We start from the raw sequence: 16,566 nt of genomic DNA on the forward strand, positions 1-16,566 counted from the left end.
CTCCTTTCTTCTTGTGTTTTCTGAGCCGTTTCCAAGTGCAGCAGCCATCATGGAATGCGAGCCCTGGCCGTGGGGTCTCCCTGCTGCTTATGGACAAGCCAGTGCTGCTGTTCATTAGAAACTGGCTGTAGACATGCACACAGCCCGGTCACCTGCAGCATTATGCACTTCAAGCCTCTTTGAACACCAACCCTGATTACAGGGATGCTGGAGCCTGCTGTCATGACATTTCTATATCCATTGATTAATGCACAGCCTGGTTCTGTTTGTCCTCATTTAAAGGCATCTTATTTAGAATCTACAAGAGATGTAGCCTTGCCTAGCATGCATAGAGCTCTGAGTTTGATCCACAGCACCCTATAAAACTGGGTGTGGTGCTTGGGAAGTGAAGGCAGAAGGATCAGAAGTTCAAAATCATCTTTGGCCACATAGCAAGTTCCATCCTCGGATAGTCTCATGAGAGACTATCAGAAACAAATACTATTTAACTAGGAAAAGTGACAGCAAAAACTACAAGAATGTGAAAAAACAGGCCACTGAAAGAACGTGTGTTCACAGCTACAGCAGTTGCAACAGGAAGGCAGTGGTTTCTCGTCTGACCCTAGCTGCACTCATGCCCACTGAGTGACTCAGACTTTGCCCTTATGAGTGAGTGGCTTACAAGGGGTATTTGACTTGGTTTTGGAGTTACCCCAAAGTTCAGACCCCGTGGGGCAGCTGCGCTGTTTCCCCAATAGATTCCTGCGAGCGTCGTGAGCACTGAAGTTGTGTTTTGGGATGAGTGTAACTTCCTTCTGTCTACTTTCTCCCAGTAGGGAAGCCAGTTCTCCAGGCCGAGGAAGTCCTCTGAGCAGCTTGTTACCTTCTGCCTCGGTGCCTGAGTCCATGACAGTCCGTAAGTACTCTCTGAGGCTGGCATGTGTGCCAGCAGAGCATCTCTGAGGCTGGCATGTGTGCCAGCAGAGCGTCTGTGCTTGTTCTGTACAGGTGTGCACTTTGCAAGCAGGCATGAAGTTAGTGTTTACTTTCTGTGCACTGATGGTGGTGTCTGTAGGCTTGCAGACTATGGCAGATTGTGGTGCATGGGGGTGAGTCTGCTAAAGGATGCAAGGACCCTTTTTTAAAATTTTACTTGATATATATTTTTTATTTACATTTCAAATGATTTCCCCTCTTCTGGTCCCCCACTCCCCGAAAGTCACATAAGCCCCTTCCCTCCCCCTGTTCTCCCACTTACCCCCTCCCACTTCCCTGTTCTGGTTTTGCCTTATACTGCTACACTGAGTCTTTCCAGAACAAGGCCACTCCTCTGTTCTTCTTGTACCTCATTTGATGTGTGGATTGTGTTTTGGGTATTCCAGTTTTCCAGGCTAATATCCACTTATCAGTGAGTTCATACCATGATTGATCCTTTGAGAGTAGGTTACCTCACTTAGTATGATGTTCTCCAGCTCCATCCATTTGCCTAAGAATTTCATGAATTGATTATTTCTAATGGCTGAATAGTACTCCGTTGTGTATATATACCACATTTTTTGCATCCATTCTTCTGTTGAGGGATACCTGGGTTCTTTCCAGCTTCTGGCAATTATAAATAGGGTTGCTATGAACATAGTGGAACATATATCCTTATTACATGCTGGGGAATCCTCTGGGTATATGCCCAGGAGTGGTATAGCAGGATCTTTTGGAAGTGACATGCCCAGTTTTCTGAGGAACCGCCAGACTGATTTCCAGAGTGGTTGTACCAATTTGCAACCCCACCAGCAGTGGAGGAGTGTTCCTCTTTCTCCACATGCTCGCCAACACCTGCTGTCTCCTGAGTTTTTAATCTTAGTCATTCTGACTGGTGTAAGGTGAAATCTCAGGGTTGTTTTGATTGCAAGAACCCTTCTATGTCTTGTGGTTTCTAAGCTACCTTCTGTGTGCAGCCAGCGGTAAGACACTCTTCTGACTTGCCTTGTGACTCTGGACAAATTGGTTTTGCTGATGAGACAGTCTAATGACCAGGTGGTACAAATCATTTCTAGCTCCAGTTCCAGGAAAGTATTAGAGACACACAGGCACACACACACACACACACACACACACACACCAGCAATTGCTTAACAAGATGGAGGCTCCATGACTAGGTCAGCAGGTGGGGGTGGGGCTGTGCCCTGACGGGTTGGCAGAGGGGTTGGGTGAGACTCCATGGTCATCAGAGGCCAGAGTGCTTCCTTCCCTGAGTAGCCGCTGCACTTGTTTTCTGCGCTGTAGCCATCTCACCCGTATCCGTCCTGGCGGGAAGGAGAGGGGCAGGGGGCCGGCTTTCTGTTTCCATATCCCATTCAGAGATCCACACGTGGATAGTGTAGCAATCACTTCTCTCTTCCTCATCAGCCTTTGGGTGAAAATTAGCATTTCCTTCAAACACCAAAGTGCAACAAACCCTCAGCCCATAGTGATGGTGGCAGATGGAGAGTGACTTCACCCAGAGAAGTTACAGGCCCCTTTAACAGCACTCCAGGATGCCATTTCTGCTTTGAAATCTATTAGTTATCTGAGGTGACATAGAAACTTACATCTCTGTAGCCATGTTCCCTGTGAGCTGAGGTTTCCCACAGTCCCCTGCTCCAGTGTCCTCCCTCCCCTGGCTGCAGAGCAGGAACTGCTAAGGTGACATCTGTCGTGGTAGGGGTGAGCATGATTGTCTGTCCACTTCTCCTAGTGGCCAGGCATGGTTCCCAGGCCCTTCCCGGCCTCTCTGTAGTGCGGAGGATGGAGCAGGTGAACTGGTTCTCTGGGGGCTGCCTTGGGTCTTGTCTCTGAGCCTCCCAAGCCATTTCCATCCCTGACAAAGCCACCAGCTTGGCCTGTTCCTTCTCCATGAGCACACTCTGTGACATCTCTGAGCTGTGCCTGCAGCTGCGATTCAGCCTGTCTTGTTTATATTCATCCCCCCCCCCCCCCTTTTAGAAAGTAATCCTAGTTGTTTTGGTCATCTTTGGCTTGAGACCCATCAGGAATTCCCAGCCAGCCTTCTGAAGGAAAGGCCCACATTAGTGCGTCGTTTGACTCTGGGTGTCTGGTCCCTGTATAGGCTGTGTGGAACAGTTGTGGGTTGGTGGGGTAGCCTTTGTTTTCTGGGGGTAATTTCATGTGGGAAGGCTTCTCTTGTCCACTCTGTTCCTGCAAGATGAGGACCATGGTTCTTTCAGAGATGTGGTGCTGTTCCCTGCCTCCACCCACCCCTGCTTTATCTGTGAGAGGGATAGGAAGGGCCTCTGTGTAGCCCTCCAGGATTAGTCTGCCATAAGAGAGGATTACAGACCGAGATGTTTCTGCGAATTTCTTTTCCTGTGTGCTTGTGAGCATTGTCTCTGGCTTCAGTAGTAGCTGATGCTCAACACCTCTCCTTCTTGGTTGTTCCAGCAGGGATTCCCTGCATTGTCCTGATCCTTGTCTTCTCGCCGGCAGCAGGGCAGAGCCACCTGTTGAGTCTGTGTGCCTGTGATTACTTGGTTGCTCTTGGTAGTTGCTGTGATGCCAAAGAAAGGTGTCTTTGTCCCCTGCTACAGTCTTCTGTGCTCAGTGGGTAGCAGTAGTTGATATGAAAGACCTTGGTAGGGCAGTGTGGATAAGCACCCTTGGCCTTGGCCTGCAGCTTACACATATGTAATATATATATAGGAAACACTCAACAGCTGTGCTGCAGTCCCTGCCTGGTCCCTAACTCTTCCCACCTCCACTCGCATGGTGGCTGCCAAGCCTGGAAGCAGCAGAACCCTGGTGGGTCTTGGCTGAGTTTGCAGGGTTTTGAAATGTTGCCTTTCTTTGTAAAAGGCCAGTGTCACAATCACCCTTGGTGTTGAGGGCCCAGTAGTGCAGCCCTCAGCACAGACAGATAATGAGGGCCCTGGAGGATGCCCTGTAGATCCTGTGCGTGCCAGTGAGTTGAGAGCAGTCACTGCATGAATACACACACATATACATACACGCTGCACACTGAACACATGTGTGCACACACACAGAAAGTAAGGATTACAGGGATGCTCAGCATGTGGAAAGCACACTGAACGTTGGAGCCTCACTAGCAGGCACTGAAGGCTGTGGCTGTCGGCCTGTTGGAAAAGCCACCCAGACTGGATGCTTTCCTGCTGCTTAGACATTTCTTTATGTTTATGTCAGCTTTACTTCATTAGCCTCCTGTTTAACAGCCGAGTGTCTGTCTGTACATTTGAATTAATGTTTTTGTTGGAATATGTGATGTAAGCTGTGTTTAAGAAAGCACTCTTTTTCCTGGTTTATGGCTGTAAGCGGCCTTGCAGCACCCTCACCACCAGGGGGCACTCTGGCCCCCTGCTCACTAACTTCAAAACAAGTTCTGTGTTGGTGTTGGGCTAGCAGTGGTGCTTACTCTGGTGGGTTTGTGAAGGGTAAACACATACATACAAGAAACATACTCAAAAGGGTGTGTACATTACATTTTGAAAAGACAGACTGGGAAAATGTATCTCAGAGTTACACATGTTAAGTGTTTAGTAACGTGTAGGTGAGACTGTTAGTACCCTTAAAGGATTCATTACTGGACAATTATTCCAAACACAGTGTCTAGGCCTCCAAATGGGTGGACATGATTTATTTTGTTTTAATGGCAGTGTACCTACCATTACAAGCCTCTGAAACTCCCTTTCCTGGATGTGTACCCTGAATCTTCTCTATACACTTGAACAGATATGTTTCTTAGTTGGGGTGATTTCCACCCCAAGGGGATATGTGACCATGCCAGGAGACCCTGGACTTCCCTGCCTGGCATGAGAGTGCCTTTGGCAAGGCATGACCATGGTTATGCCACTGGCAGCAGGCTCTTGGCATACCCAGTGTCCTTGTGAGTGGGGGCCGGGATACCGTGTGTCTGCTGAAAAACTGAGGGAAAGAACGGACCTATTTGAAATGATAAGGCTCTAGGGACTGCTCAGCATTCCGTGGGTGTTTGCTGTCCCTTCAGCCCTGTCACGCCGGCTGTGAAGATATCATGGCAGCTGCAAATGCAGCAGGGTAAGCCCCTGAAGGGCCCAGAACGGGTGGTCTGAGTGTGGAGTCACAGAGACGGCCTGAGCACCGGGCTTCCTGCCTGGTGCCACTTGTCTTCCATGAGGATGCGAATGTACTGGGAACCCGCCCAGTGGCCACGTGCTGCTGTGCCCATCACCAGCTGCCTTTCTCCACTCTTGAATTACTTTCTTTATTTGGGAGCTGAGAGCTGTGGGGAGCCACTCAAGCTTCCCCCTGTTGTTGGTGGACAGCCCTTTAGCACCAGGGGGCGCTGTAGGCTTTGCTCTCCTCTGTCCTTGCTATCCATTCTCCCCTCCCCTTGCACAAACCTTGGGGGTTTTGTGTCTCGGTGTCTCAGTTGTGGGTGTCCAGTGCTGGTGCCTTATTTCAACAGTCAGGTGGGGTGGCAGAGGTGATGTGCACATAGCTTCCTGTAAGGCTATCACCATAGTGATGCCTTGCCCATGGCTTTGGGGGGGGGGGGTCTGGTCTCCTTTAGAAGGGAATAGACTGCTAACTACAAGTTGTCTCTCCATTGCTGCCGTTGCTTAGCCACAGATATTCACATGGCTTCTGGACCCTGACCACTGCCTTCCCGTTCTTTCCTGGGGTCCAGGTTGTCAGAGAAAGGGGGAGAGAAGCAACTCGACTGCTCGTTGCTTTGTCACTTTTGATGTGGAGCCATGAGAGAGGGGAAGAGAAAGACCCTTGCTTGTGCCCTATCTGTGCTAAGCAGTCTGCTTTCCCCTTGATGTCGTGGGAAGGGATTCCCAGTCTCAGTGAGGCAGTCTGGCTTGTTGCCTGGCAACGCTGTTCCAAACACTGGACAATCTGAGAAATGAAACTGAGAAGCACCATGGCACTCGGAAGCCAGTGGGAGGGCTCAGCATCCAGCCCAGGGCTCGGCTCAGAGTACATCGATGAGATCTTAGGATAACTGGCCGAATGGTGACCATTAAACCGGTCCCAGTCCAAGCCCTGTGTGCCTTAGTCACACAGACTGGGCCTGGATTGCTAACACTGGAGACTGGCTTTCCCTTCTGAATCTTGTTTCCTAGATTACAGCAACTGTCAGAAATTGGAAGGTTCCAGATATGATTTAGACCTCAGTTCTTCATAATTTGTTCGTCTGCTTCCCAAATGTTGACTAAATGTCTGTCACATAGTGGGCACTGTTCTAGGTACTGAAGGGAGGGAAAGCTTTGTTCGAGGTTGTGGGAGGGCTAAAGGAGCCTTTGGAGAGGTGAGGATGCTTACCAAGAAGGGTGGGGTGCAGAAGCAGCTGAGAGAGGTCATTCTCAGGTGTAGTACCATGGACACTGAGGGTGTCTACACCCTTGTCACTATTAGAAAGCATTGAGGAAATGTTAAACAGCAGAGAGGAAGGGGGTTTTCACTAGAGTAGTAGCAGCATAGCCAAAGGGCATGGGGTCTGGGTCTCACCCAATACCCTGCCCCGTCCCTCCATAATTATTTGAGAAAAAAGATGAACTGTACTTTAAACTTATACCTTTCTAGTTTCCTGGATGTGGCAATATACATCTAAGTATCTAAGTATCTTGTTTCAGATACTGCAGGAAAAGGAATCAGAGTCAGCTGGGACCCAGCTAGTGATGAACGTTGTTTGAAGAGAGTATTCTGTGACACTTCTGGTCCTTAGCTCAGGAAACTGTTCTCTGGGAAAACCCAGCTCAGGGTCACCCTGGCTAGACTTTGAGCAGGCCCAGGTGGTTTAAAGTGTCTTCCTTTTCTCCTTATCATCCCAGTGGCTTGGCACTGTATCTACAACCTCTGAAGGTGAGCTGTGGGCAGGGTCCATTCTCACAGACTGAGCTGAAATAGTCTCTATTGTGGAATACTTGGTGTGATGAGCTCTCAGAATTTTGGAAACATGTTGTTAGACTTTCTCACACACATCTGTTTGAGATCTTGAATGCAGTGCGCCTCATATTCTGAACACCTGTCTCCTTCAGGACATGCACAAGGGACCAGTTGCACTGAGGCACGGAGACTGCAGAGCATCATGGGCACCTGCCCTGTCCTGCCCTGCCCTGTCCTGTCCTGTCCTGTCCTGTCCTGTCCTGTCCAGTCCCGCCCCGCCCCGCCCCGCCACCTCCCTGTGTCTGCTGGTCTGTGTCAGCCTTGATGATGCTGTGCATGTGAGGGGCTGGCTTTTAACCTGCCTCTGCTTGCATGCTACTAAAACTTGTGTGTGCTTTCCTATATGTATGTTTATGTGTGTGCACACGTGTGTCAGGCTCGAGGACAGTGTCAGCTCTTGTTCCTCAGCCAGCCTTGGTTTAATTTTTTCTTTTTTTGTGATTTTAATTTAACTATGTCACTTTCTCCTTCCCATTCCTCCCTCCTACCCTCGACTCTCTCAGTTCATGGCCTCTTTGTTCACAATTGTTGCATGTACACACACACACACACACACACACACCTGAATAAATAAGTACATCTGTTTAGTCTGTACTGTTACTTTCATGTGTGTTTTCAGGGCTGGCCATCTGGCTTGTCAAGTAGCTAGACTGGCCATGAAGCAGATCTGAGGATTTCAAGTGTCTTCTCCTCCCCTGCACTGGGATTCACCACCGTCACTCTTGCCTTTGCTTTTAGGAAAGGCCGATAGCAGCTCATCCTCACATCCTCACTGACAGATGAACATTTAGTATGAAGTAGTCTTTTGTCTCCTGGAAGCAGGGGTGACTCACAGAGGGAAGATGTGCTGAGGTAATGATGGAAAGCTAAAGGGATGGAGATGGTGGTGTCCGTGGCTCTGAGGACAATTCCCAGAAGCCCCTGAGCACATCGGCATGGCCCGGCACAGTGATGAGCCTTATTACTTGAACTGGAGTAATTACCCAGGAGAAAGGATTTTGCAAATTTCATGGTGTTGGTGTTTAGTCAGTGACTGAATGGAGAACTTGGGAGCGAACCTTATTGCGTAGAGAGCTCAGCAGTGGGTGTCCTGTCAGCCCTGCGTAGGTGTCTGAAGACTGACTGCTCATGCCCTCCATTGTCTTCTCTAGTGTTCGGCCCCTCTGGAGACAGAGCAGACCGATGGAGGACGGAGGTTCGAAAGTGACTGTATGGGGGCTGGAGAGATGGCTCAGCTGTTAAGAGCACTGACTGCTCTTCCATAGGTCCTGAGTTCAAATCCCAGCAACCACATGGTGGCTCACAATGAGATCTTGCACCCTTTTCTGGAGTGTCTGAAGACAGCTACAGTGTACTTACATATAATAAATAAATAAATCTTAAAAAAAGAAGAAGTGGCTGGCTGAGGCCTGCTGCCTTCACTGGGGACTGAGATGCTTGGCTGGCTTACAGTTGTTTATCCCTGGCCAATACTGTTGCCCAGGCTGTCTTGGCAGACATTGAGTAGCACTGGCAAAGTAAGCTGGGATTTCTGTTTGGGACCTAGTCCCTGCCATTCAGGTTCTCCTACTCTCTGCTCTCGCTTTCCAGATGCTGCATCACCTAGCCCAATCTTCACCCTCAGGCTTTTTAGGGACACCCCCCTCTCTGCTCATGTGTGTACCTGTTTGCTGTTTGCTCAGCTTTCCTCACATGCCTCCTGGTTCTCTGAGGGCAAGGGTCAGAGGTCAGGGGTCATGTCTCATTACTCATGCTTTAGTTCACAGATGGTCCTTGAATTATGATCCTCCATTGTAATATCATAAGCCTAACTTAGCAGGGTCATAGAACAGTGGCACAGCTGCTGCCTAGCGGGGGTGGGGGGTAGGGGGGTGGGTGCAGAGATAGGGTGTTGGAGAGAGAGAGAGAGAGAGAGAGAGAGAGAGAGAGAGAGAGAGAGAGAGAATATCAGAATATCATATGCTGTAGTACTACCCCAGGAAGACATCAGAATTCAGACTTGGGCCTATACTTTCTTTTGGACATGTATTTGCTTTTGCACCATTGCCCAGCAGGGACTGTCAGCACCTTGTCTAGTAACAAGCACCCTGAAAGGGCTAGGGGATTGTTGATTGAGTAAATGAGAATCAGAGCCTACCCCTGCCTCCTGAGCGCTGGGATTAAAGGTGTGTGGACAGTTAGACCCCACCGCAGCCGAGGTGGCAGGAGGGTCTTCCCAAGGTTGAGCTCTTGAACAGTCCTGAGGTCAGGGAAAGCCTTTCCGCTGGCAGAGGGAATTTGTCCCAGTCTGGCACTCTTTGGGAAGTCCTGATGAAAGAGGAGACAGGGTGGGATTGAGGTTGGGACACTCTTCTTTCTCCTTGGGGCCAGGCTGCTGGACTCCACTCCCCTCGTCATTGGAAGCGGCCTGCTCACTGTAGGAGGTGTCATCGCGGGAAGGTAGATGAGCCAGCCAGGGGAGGCGAGCCGGCAGCAGTGCTCCCCCATGCTTCTATTCGGTTGCTTTCCCTAGAATCCTCTTGAGCTCTCGCTGTGGCCAAGCTGATGGGGGCAATGCCTGCTGTTACACACATTGCATTCATTTTCAGCCGAAAGCGAACGCCAAAGGGAAGAACTGGCACTTCTTCTCTGTTGGGAAAATGGACTCCTCTTTCTCTCTATTCACAGGGTTCCCTTTGCGCCTCACTGACCAGAGCGCAGTCCCCTCGCCCTTCTAGCTAAAGGTAAACTGGAGAGCAAGTACTAACCTTCTATTCTGTAGGGTAGCAGGCTGCAAAGGAGAACAGAGAGTCCCAGTGCTACAGTGTCATGTGACAGCTTTCACTGTCAACCGCTGGTTGGCATGCTGTCAAATGGCTTTAGACAGGAAACCCTGGTGAGTGTGAGGCCTTCCTGAGACCCAGTGATACAGGATGAGTATCTTGAGGAATCATGTGGGGCCTGGGAAACTGCTTCTCAGAAGCCAGTGGATGGATAGTCATTTGTTAAGGCATGGAAGGACTGTCACCTTATGACAGTAAGAAAGCAGTAGGGGTATTAAGTCAATACACACTAAATGCCATGAGTCAATTCCTAATTATATTCTTGCACCAACATGGCTGCCTCTGAATAACCTTCAGCCCTTAGCTGAGGAGTGCCCAGCACAGACAGAGGGGTGCAGGTGGTTGGGCATGGAACTCTCTCCTGCCGCACAAGGGGAGACCTGGGTATTCCCATAGTGGGCAGTCATCAGAGTGTTGGGGGAAGTGCTTGGTGCACATGGCTTCAGCCAGCGTTGTAACCCGTCCCGCGGGTCAGTTACTCCAGGGTTCCGAAGGGGTGCTACCTGCGGGTCAAAAGGGGGGGGAGAGAGACGGAGGCCAAGCACGAAGAATGACATGCCAATCTGAGTTGTGTCAAAGCCTCGTTTAATGTTCTGGGGTACACAGGTTTTAAGGCTTCCAGGAGGGGCGTACCCCAAGGCAAGGACAAAGAGGGGCAGAGGTATTCCTGGCATTTATGGCAGGAGATGAGGAGGTTATCTGATGAAGACACCCTCGTCGTCGATGTTGACGCAGACAGGATCATTCTGTAGTTATCTCAAGACAATGGCTAAACCAATACCCATGGGAGAGGCTCTTGTTTGCTTTTCTCAGGGACTTAGCCCTGTCAGCCAAAGTGAGGGTCTCTAATGGCTTCCTACATCTTCTCCTTTTTTCTTTCTTAAGTTGAGGGGTGGCTATGGAAAGAGGGTCGGTGGAGAGCCTGTCTTAGGCTATGTGGTTTTGCCCCCACGTCCAGCACCGCAGTAACTAGGCCCTTTTAGATCCTAGCAGGGCAGGGCCTCTGTCTTAGGCTATGTAAGTTGCATCCACTCCTGGCATCACATCCCACTCCAATGGCTTAATCAGGCCCTTGGTGGGTGTGACGGGCATCCAGGTAGTGGACTCACAATAATCCCGTCATGGAGTCACCCTGCAGCCAAGAGGCAGTGTGCATCTGGCTCGTGGCACCACAATATTTCCCGTCATTGGCTACTCCACAGCTTATGGCCCTCAGCCACTATTAGGAGCTGGAGGTCACCCTCTCTGGCATTGACGTTTCTACTGCTTAGGAACCAAGAAAGCTCTTTGCCTGCAGCAAGGGTAGAGAACTGAAGGCCGATGGTTGCTACCTCCATGTCTGTCAAGGCAGAATCAATCTGTGATTTAACAAAACTGGTTAATCTGTTAAAGGCCCAGGGGCCAAATGACAAAAGAAACAAAAGACCCAGGAGGGGCCCCAAAAGGCTGGAGAGCAAGGTGGAAAGTCAGGGTGAAATCTCAGCATCAGCATATTCTGGCAGCTAGCATGTTCCTTCAGCATCCTGTAGAAAAAACACAAACATACCTCTTCTCTACACTTAGAGTTCCCTGGCATTAAAATTTAAAATTTTTTATGGTATATAGAGATGTTATTCTCCCCTCTTTTATTATAAAAATATTGCAAGTTCTATGGGCTTGTTCTATAATATCTTGTCTTTGCGAATTATGAGGAATCTCAGTAATATGACCAATATCAAATTGTTAATAAGACATCTCAAATGACTGATTATAATAATCAGTTATAATATTTGTCTTAATCTGATTTGGAACATTTAGTATTAAAAAATAACATATGTAATGACTAATTTTATTTTTTATTTTGTTTCTTATGTTAAAACAGTTATAACTAGAAAGCTTGAAAAGCTGTCAATAGTTGTATGTATATTTTTGATTAATTTTTTGAATTGTATTTGTATAAATAATTGTAAAAGTTAAGAATTAGTATCATTAAAAAGAAACAACTTTAAGCAATTGTAAGCCATGAGCTATATATGTATATTATTAATATAAAAATCAAAAGTTTGATTTTTAACATTTTAAAAGAACAGCTACAGCACCCAGTTCAATTATCTGTGCTGAAGCAAGGGGACACTCAAAAGAATAAATATGTGATCTAATTATATGAGCTTTACTCCCATAGTAGATGCATTTTTATAGGATGCATGTATAAATCTATAACAATATAAAAACATGTATTGAGGCAAATTTTTAACAATTTATCTTTTAGATAACAATTATTAATTTTGTCAAAAAGGCTAGTCATGTAATAGATTAACCATTAATAATAATTAATTTGATTGTTTAAAATAAGAAGCAAACATTTTATCATTCTCTTAAAACATTCTTTTTTAAAAATATTTTTATGATTTTATTTTGCAACATTTTATTATTATATCAAATCTTTATTGGAGGATGTCAAAATCGTATTTGGAGAGATTTTACATTAATGTTCTCTTTGTTAAGGAATGGAAGTGAGCATATATCATAAACTGTTGTCAAATACTTATGGTAGCTTTCTCCAAGTTATGTCTCTCAGTATTTGTTTTGCATCTATCTTGAGAACATCAGACGCTTAAATGACAGACTTAAAGCAGTGTCTTAGGCAAAATATTTATCTTAACACCTTTTGAAAATCATTTTCTTAAAAACTTTAAAAGCCCATTGTTAAGAGCAAGCCATTTCTTGAGGAATAACTTTCTAATGAAATTATTTTACAGATCTAAATTTGAACTTTATTTTGAACCATATCTGTATGAATCTGTTAAAATGTTCTTTTGGCCAGAAACTCTCTAAGTGAGGCCTGCAAGACAAAACTGCATCTCTCAATCCTCTGCAGCTTTGAGCAGCTTTGAGGAAGCTCTGAGCTTTGTATTAACCCAAATGTAAATCTCCTGATTTGAGTTTGTTATCTCTAAAGCCAGACCTACACCCACCAGTCCTGTAAAGAGTAACCAGACACCATTGTATGAAGGTCAAATAACAAAAGGAACCTGTAATATCAAAGCATAACTACAATTTGTTGAAAGCAAAACCCAGTTTTAAATAATCTTTTCTCCTTAAAATTAATGGCAAACACATTTTTATATTGTAAAGTTTGTTCATCATTTTGTGTTTGAATGTATGACTTTGTAACTTATTGACGAGACATTATTTTAAATCATATTTCTTATAAGTCCAATCTCCAGGCCAAGATTTACACAAAATACCATGTCAATTTAAAAGCATCTTAGAGGCCTATATTTCCTGGGTTGCATCATGCCATGTGTAGCTAGTTAAGATGGCCCCAACACTGGATCACCAGTTTTAAACTAACCTTTTCTTTTTTTTTAATAACATTATACCTTTTAAATCATAACCAATTAATTTATAACTCTATCGTCAAGATATGTAAAACATTTATACCTTTAAGACTAATTAGAAATAGAAATGAAGCGATCATACAAATCTCATAAATTTAAACCAAATATATATTTTTTTCTAGCTGTAACTTCAGAGGAATAAAGCACTTTGAACCCAATCATCATCATGGTAGAAATTTTTCTAGGAGAATTAACCATTTCCACTTGTCCGGCACCTGGCCCTTTAAGAAGCAGCTTTTTTTCCAGTTGTCTTTGACTCCTATCTTAGAATGTGAGGCACCTCAAATTAGCCTCCTCTGTGTAAACCACAATTGGCAGGACTGCCAGCAAGATAACGCCTTTTACCATTTTTTTTTTACATAAAACATAAAAAACAACCAATCATTCAGCCAAACAAAACAATAGACAACATGAATTGACACACATATAGACAAGTTTTGGTGCACCAAAGACGTACAATAGACAGCGAGGGAACTTGATGTCCCCAAAAGATCCAAATATCTTAACCTGAACTAAGGAGATCTCCAGTAGGTTTCAGAGAGAAAACAGGACGTCTCCCATTTTCTTCTCCTTTCCAGGAGAGTTTTGAAATAGCTTCTAACCATTATTATTATTATTATTATTGATACCACGTCCTACACATGGAAAAACTGCTTTTCTGTAACCTGCTTTTTCTCTTGTTTAAGATTTAATAAGGGGGATGCCTAGTTGAACACACACACCTGTGGAGAGGGATGGGAGGAGAGTCCAGGTCTTACATGCTGCCCATGAGCAGTTTTTCTTCCGCCGCCTCAGCAGCAGTCTCTGACTTCTACCTGCATAGGTCTCCCCTGTCCATTTTTGCCTAGTCCCTGTCCAGGGAGATAGCCCTGGGAGAGCATTTGTTGAGCAATAACCTCATTGGGACTATACATAAGGACTTTCATTTGAGAGAGAATGTCTCTTCCCCAGAGGTTAACAGGCAGACCAGAAACCACGGAGGGCTGAGTAGAGCCAGTATTTCCCTCTGTCCTCCCAAGTCAGCAACTTTGAGCTCTGGAGAGTGTTTTTTTTTTTTTTTTTTTTTTTTTTTTTTTGATTGTCCAATCCCCTGCAGATGGGTCAGAGAGGCTTACAATAGGCCAAGCAGGGGGCCAAGCACATTGCAAGACCACAGTAGAATCGGCACCTGAGTCTAAGATGCCCTCAAAGCTTTTACCATTTATTTTAAGGCTGAGTATAGGACGATCTCTGGTTGTTGCCTGGGCCCAGTAAAGGTCCGAGGAACCTGGCTGAGAGGAGCCGCGCTGTATGCCTATCGACGGGTATAGGGTGGTGGGCCATGTGGAGGGCCTTGTTTTGGCTCTGGCTTTTTCTAGGCATTTGACTTGAAATAAATCTTGAAGTTAGAGTGACCATTTGTCCCTCGTAGCTCCTTTAAGAGGACTGCTTGCTCTCTGCTGCTTTTCTCCTCCAAGTTGGCTTTCTCCCCAGGGTGTCTCTTAACTTAATGGCATATCAGCAAGGGATGAGTCCCTCAGGAGCAGAGGATAAGGAGAAGTTACAGGAGCGGATTGCGGGGACTCAGACCTGTCTATAACGACCAAGGAAGGTTTTGGAGAGTTCTTTTTATGGGAAAGCAAGGTCACAGAAGCTGCCCGCGACAAAGGGTGGAGGCAATATTCAGCAGGGTCCTCATTCGCACTCTGAATGAGCCTCCAGTAACTAAAGAATGTATCAGACATTGGTTCACCTGTACCTGTTTTTAAAATCTTATTAATTTCTTTACCAACCTTATCTCAAGTTAGCGGGTGAATGTCAGGTCCACTTAAAATTAACCAAGGACATTTCTCATGACAAAACAAAAGAACTTAATTAAATCTTTTTTCTTAACTCTTACTCCTCTCTCCCTGAATGATTGCTTGATCTCTCCTATGAATCAAGCCTCTTTAGCCTCTTTTTTTTTTTTTCCCCAATGACAATCGGACGACAATGTTTGGCCACTCACCTGCCCCTCCAGCGACGCACGAGCGATGCGGTCTGTGGGGTCCTTGATTCCTTTTCCCGGGATTTCTCCTCCGTCGTCCGGTAGTTGACCGTACTTCGGGTCCCTGGTTCGGGCGCCACTGTAACCCGTCCCGCGGGTCAGTTACTCCAGGGTTCCGAAGGGGTGCTACCTGCGGGTCAAAAGGGGGGGGAGAGAGACGGAGGCCAAGCACGAAGAATGACATGCCAATCTGAGTTGTGTCAAAGCCTCGTTTAATGTTCTGGGGTACACAGGTTTTAAGGCTTCCAGGAGGGGCGTACCCCAAGGCAAGGACAAAGAGGGGCAGAGGTATTCCTGGCATTTATGGCAGGAGATGAGGAGGTTATCTGATGAAGACACCCTCGTCGTCGATGTTGACGATGTTGACGCAGACAGGATCATTCTGTAGTTATCTCAAGACAATGGCTAAACCAATACCCATGGGAGAGGCTCTTGTTTGCTTTTCTCAGGGACTTAGCCCTGTCAGCCAAAGTGAGGGTCTCTAATGGCTTCCTACACAGCGTGACGAGCTGGATGTGGAGAGTGACGTGGGCTCCACTGTTGCTGACAGCTGTGCTCCGAGCCCTTAGAACCCTGCTTCTGTGACGTATTCTCCAGCTCTCCTATCGTTGTGACACAGTTCCTGACAACAACCGTCTAAGGGACAGCTTACTTTGACTCACGGGCTAAGTCCACTGTGGAAGAAGAGGGATGGTGGCTGGGAGGCTGTGTCCGTGGTGTGGGAACTTGTGCACATCTCATCCACATCCTGGTGATCAGGAAGCAGTGAGCTGGGGTGGAAGGCAGAAAGTGGCCAGTTCAAGGCCCACCCACAGGGATTCATCTCTGCCAGCAAGACCATAGTCAAACAGCCACACTCCGGCTTCAAGCGTTCAGACACATCAGCCTGTGGGGGACCTTTTACCTCCAAACCACATGGTTTTTCTGTCTGCACAAGGCACATCACCACTACCAGGAAATAAGGAATTTGCTGTTTTTGTTTTTTTTTTTTCCCATCTCAACTAGTCCAGCCCTCTCCTTCAAGGTTATCTTGTTGTAAAACTGCCCTGTGCAGAGGTGTACCTGGAAGCTGACTCACAGCGTGCCCTTCTGCTTCTGCCGGGCAGCTTCATATTGTAGCTCAGATGTCGGTGCTGTGATTCCGGGGAGCATGTCTGAGCATGGCTTGGAGGGCTAGGGCTGCTTGCCTGAGTGTAGTTGGACTATGGTGTAGTTAGCTTTTCCTCAGGTACTGTGACAGGATACCTGAGCCAACCTCTTAAGAAAGAGGGTTGTTGGGGAGATGATTCAGCTAGGAAAGTGCCTCTGTACACGTGTGGAACCTGAATTCAGGTACTAGAACCCATAGACAAGCCATGCATCATGACACACACTTGTAATTCCCATAATAGGGAGCCAGAGACAGGCAGCCACCTGAAAC

The 16,566-nt window shown here is 46.8% G+C and overlaps 1 protein-coding gene across 4 annotated transcripts in view; it reads left to right on the forward strand.

The window, feature by feature from the left end:
* Positions 1 to 16,566, forward strand: part of Snx29 (sorting nexin 29) — a 397,982-nt gene that overhangs the window by 88,073 nt on the left and 293,343 nt on the right. For 3 of the 4 annotated variants that reach the window (XM_052197693.1, XM_052197691.1, XM_052197694.1), the window contains one exon: positions 813 to 895. In XM_052197693.1, coding sequence (XP_052053653.1) covers positions 813 to 895 — 83 coding nt within the window. The remainder of the gene's footprint in view (positions 1 to 812; positions 896 to 16,566) is intronic. The other variant, XM_052197692.1, reaches the window with a different exon arrangement.

The sequence above is a fragment of the Apodemus sylvaticus genome, chromosome 10 (assembly GCF_947179515.1).
Source record: "Apodemus sylvaticus chromosome 10, mApoSyl1.1, whole genome shotgun sequence".
In the NCBI taxonomy this organism is placed as follows: Eukaryota; Metazoa; Chordata; class Mammalia; order Rodentia; family Muridae; genus Apodemus; species Apodemus sylvaticus.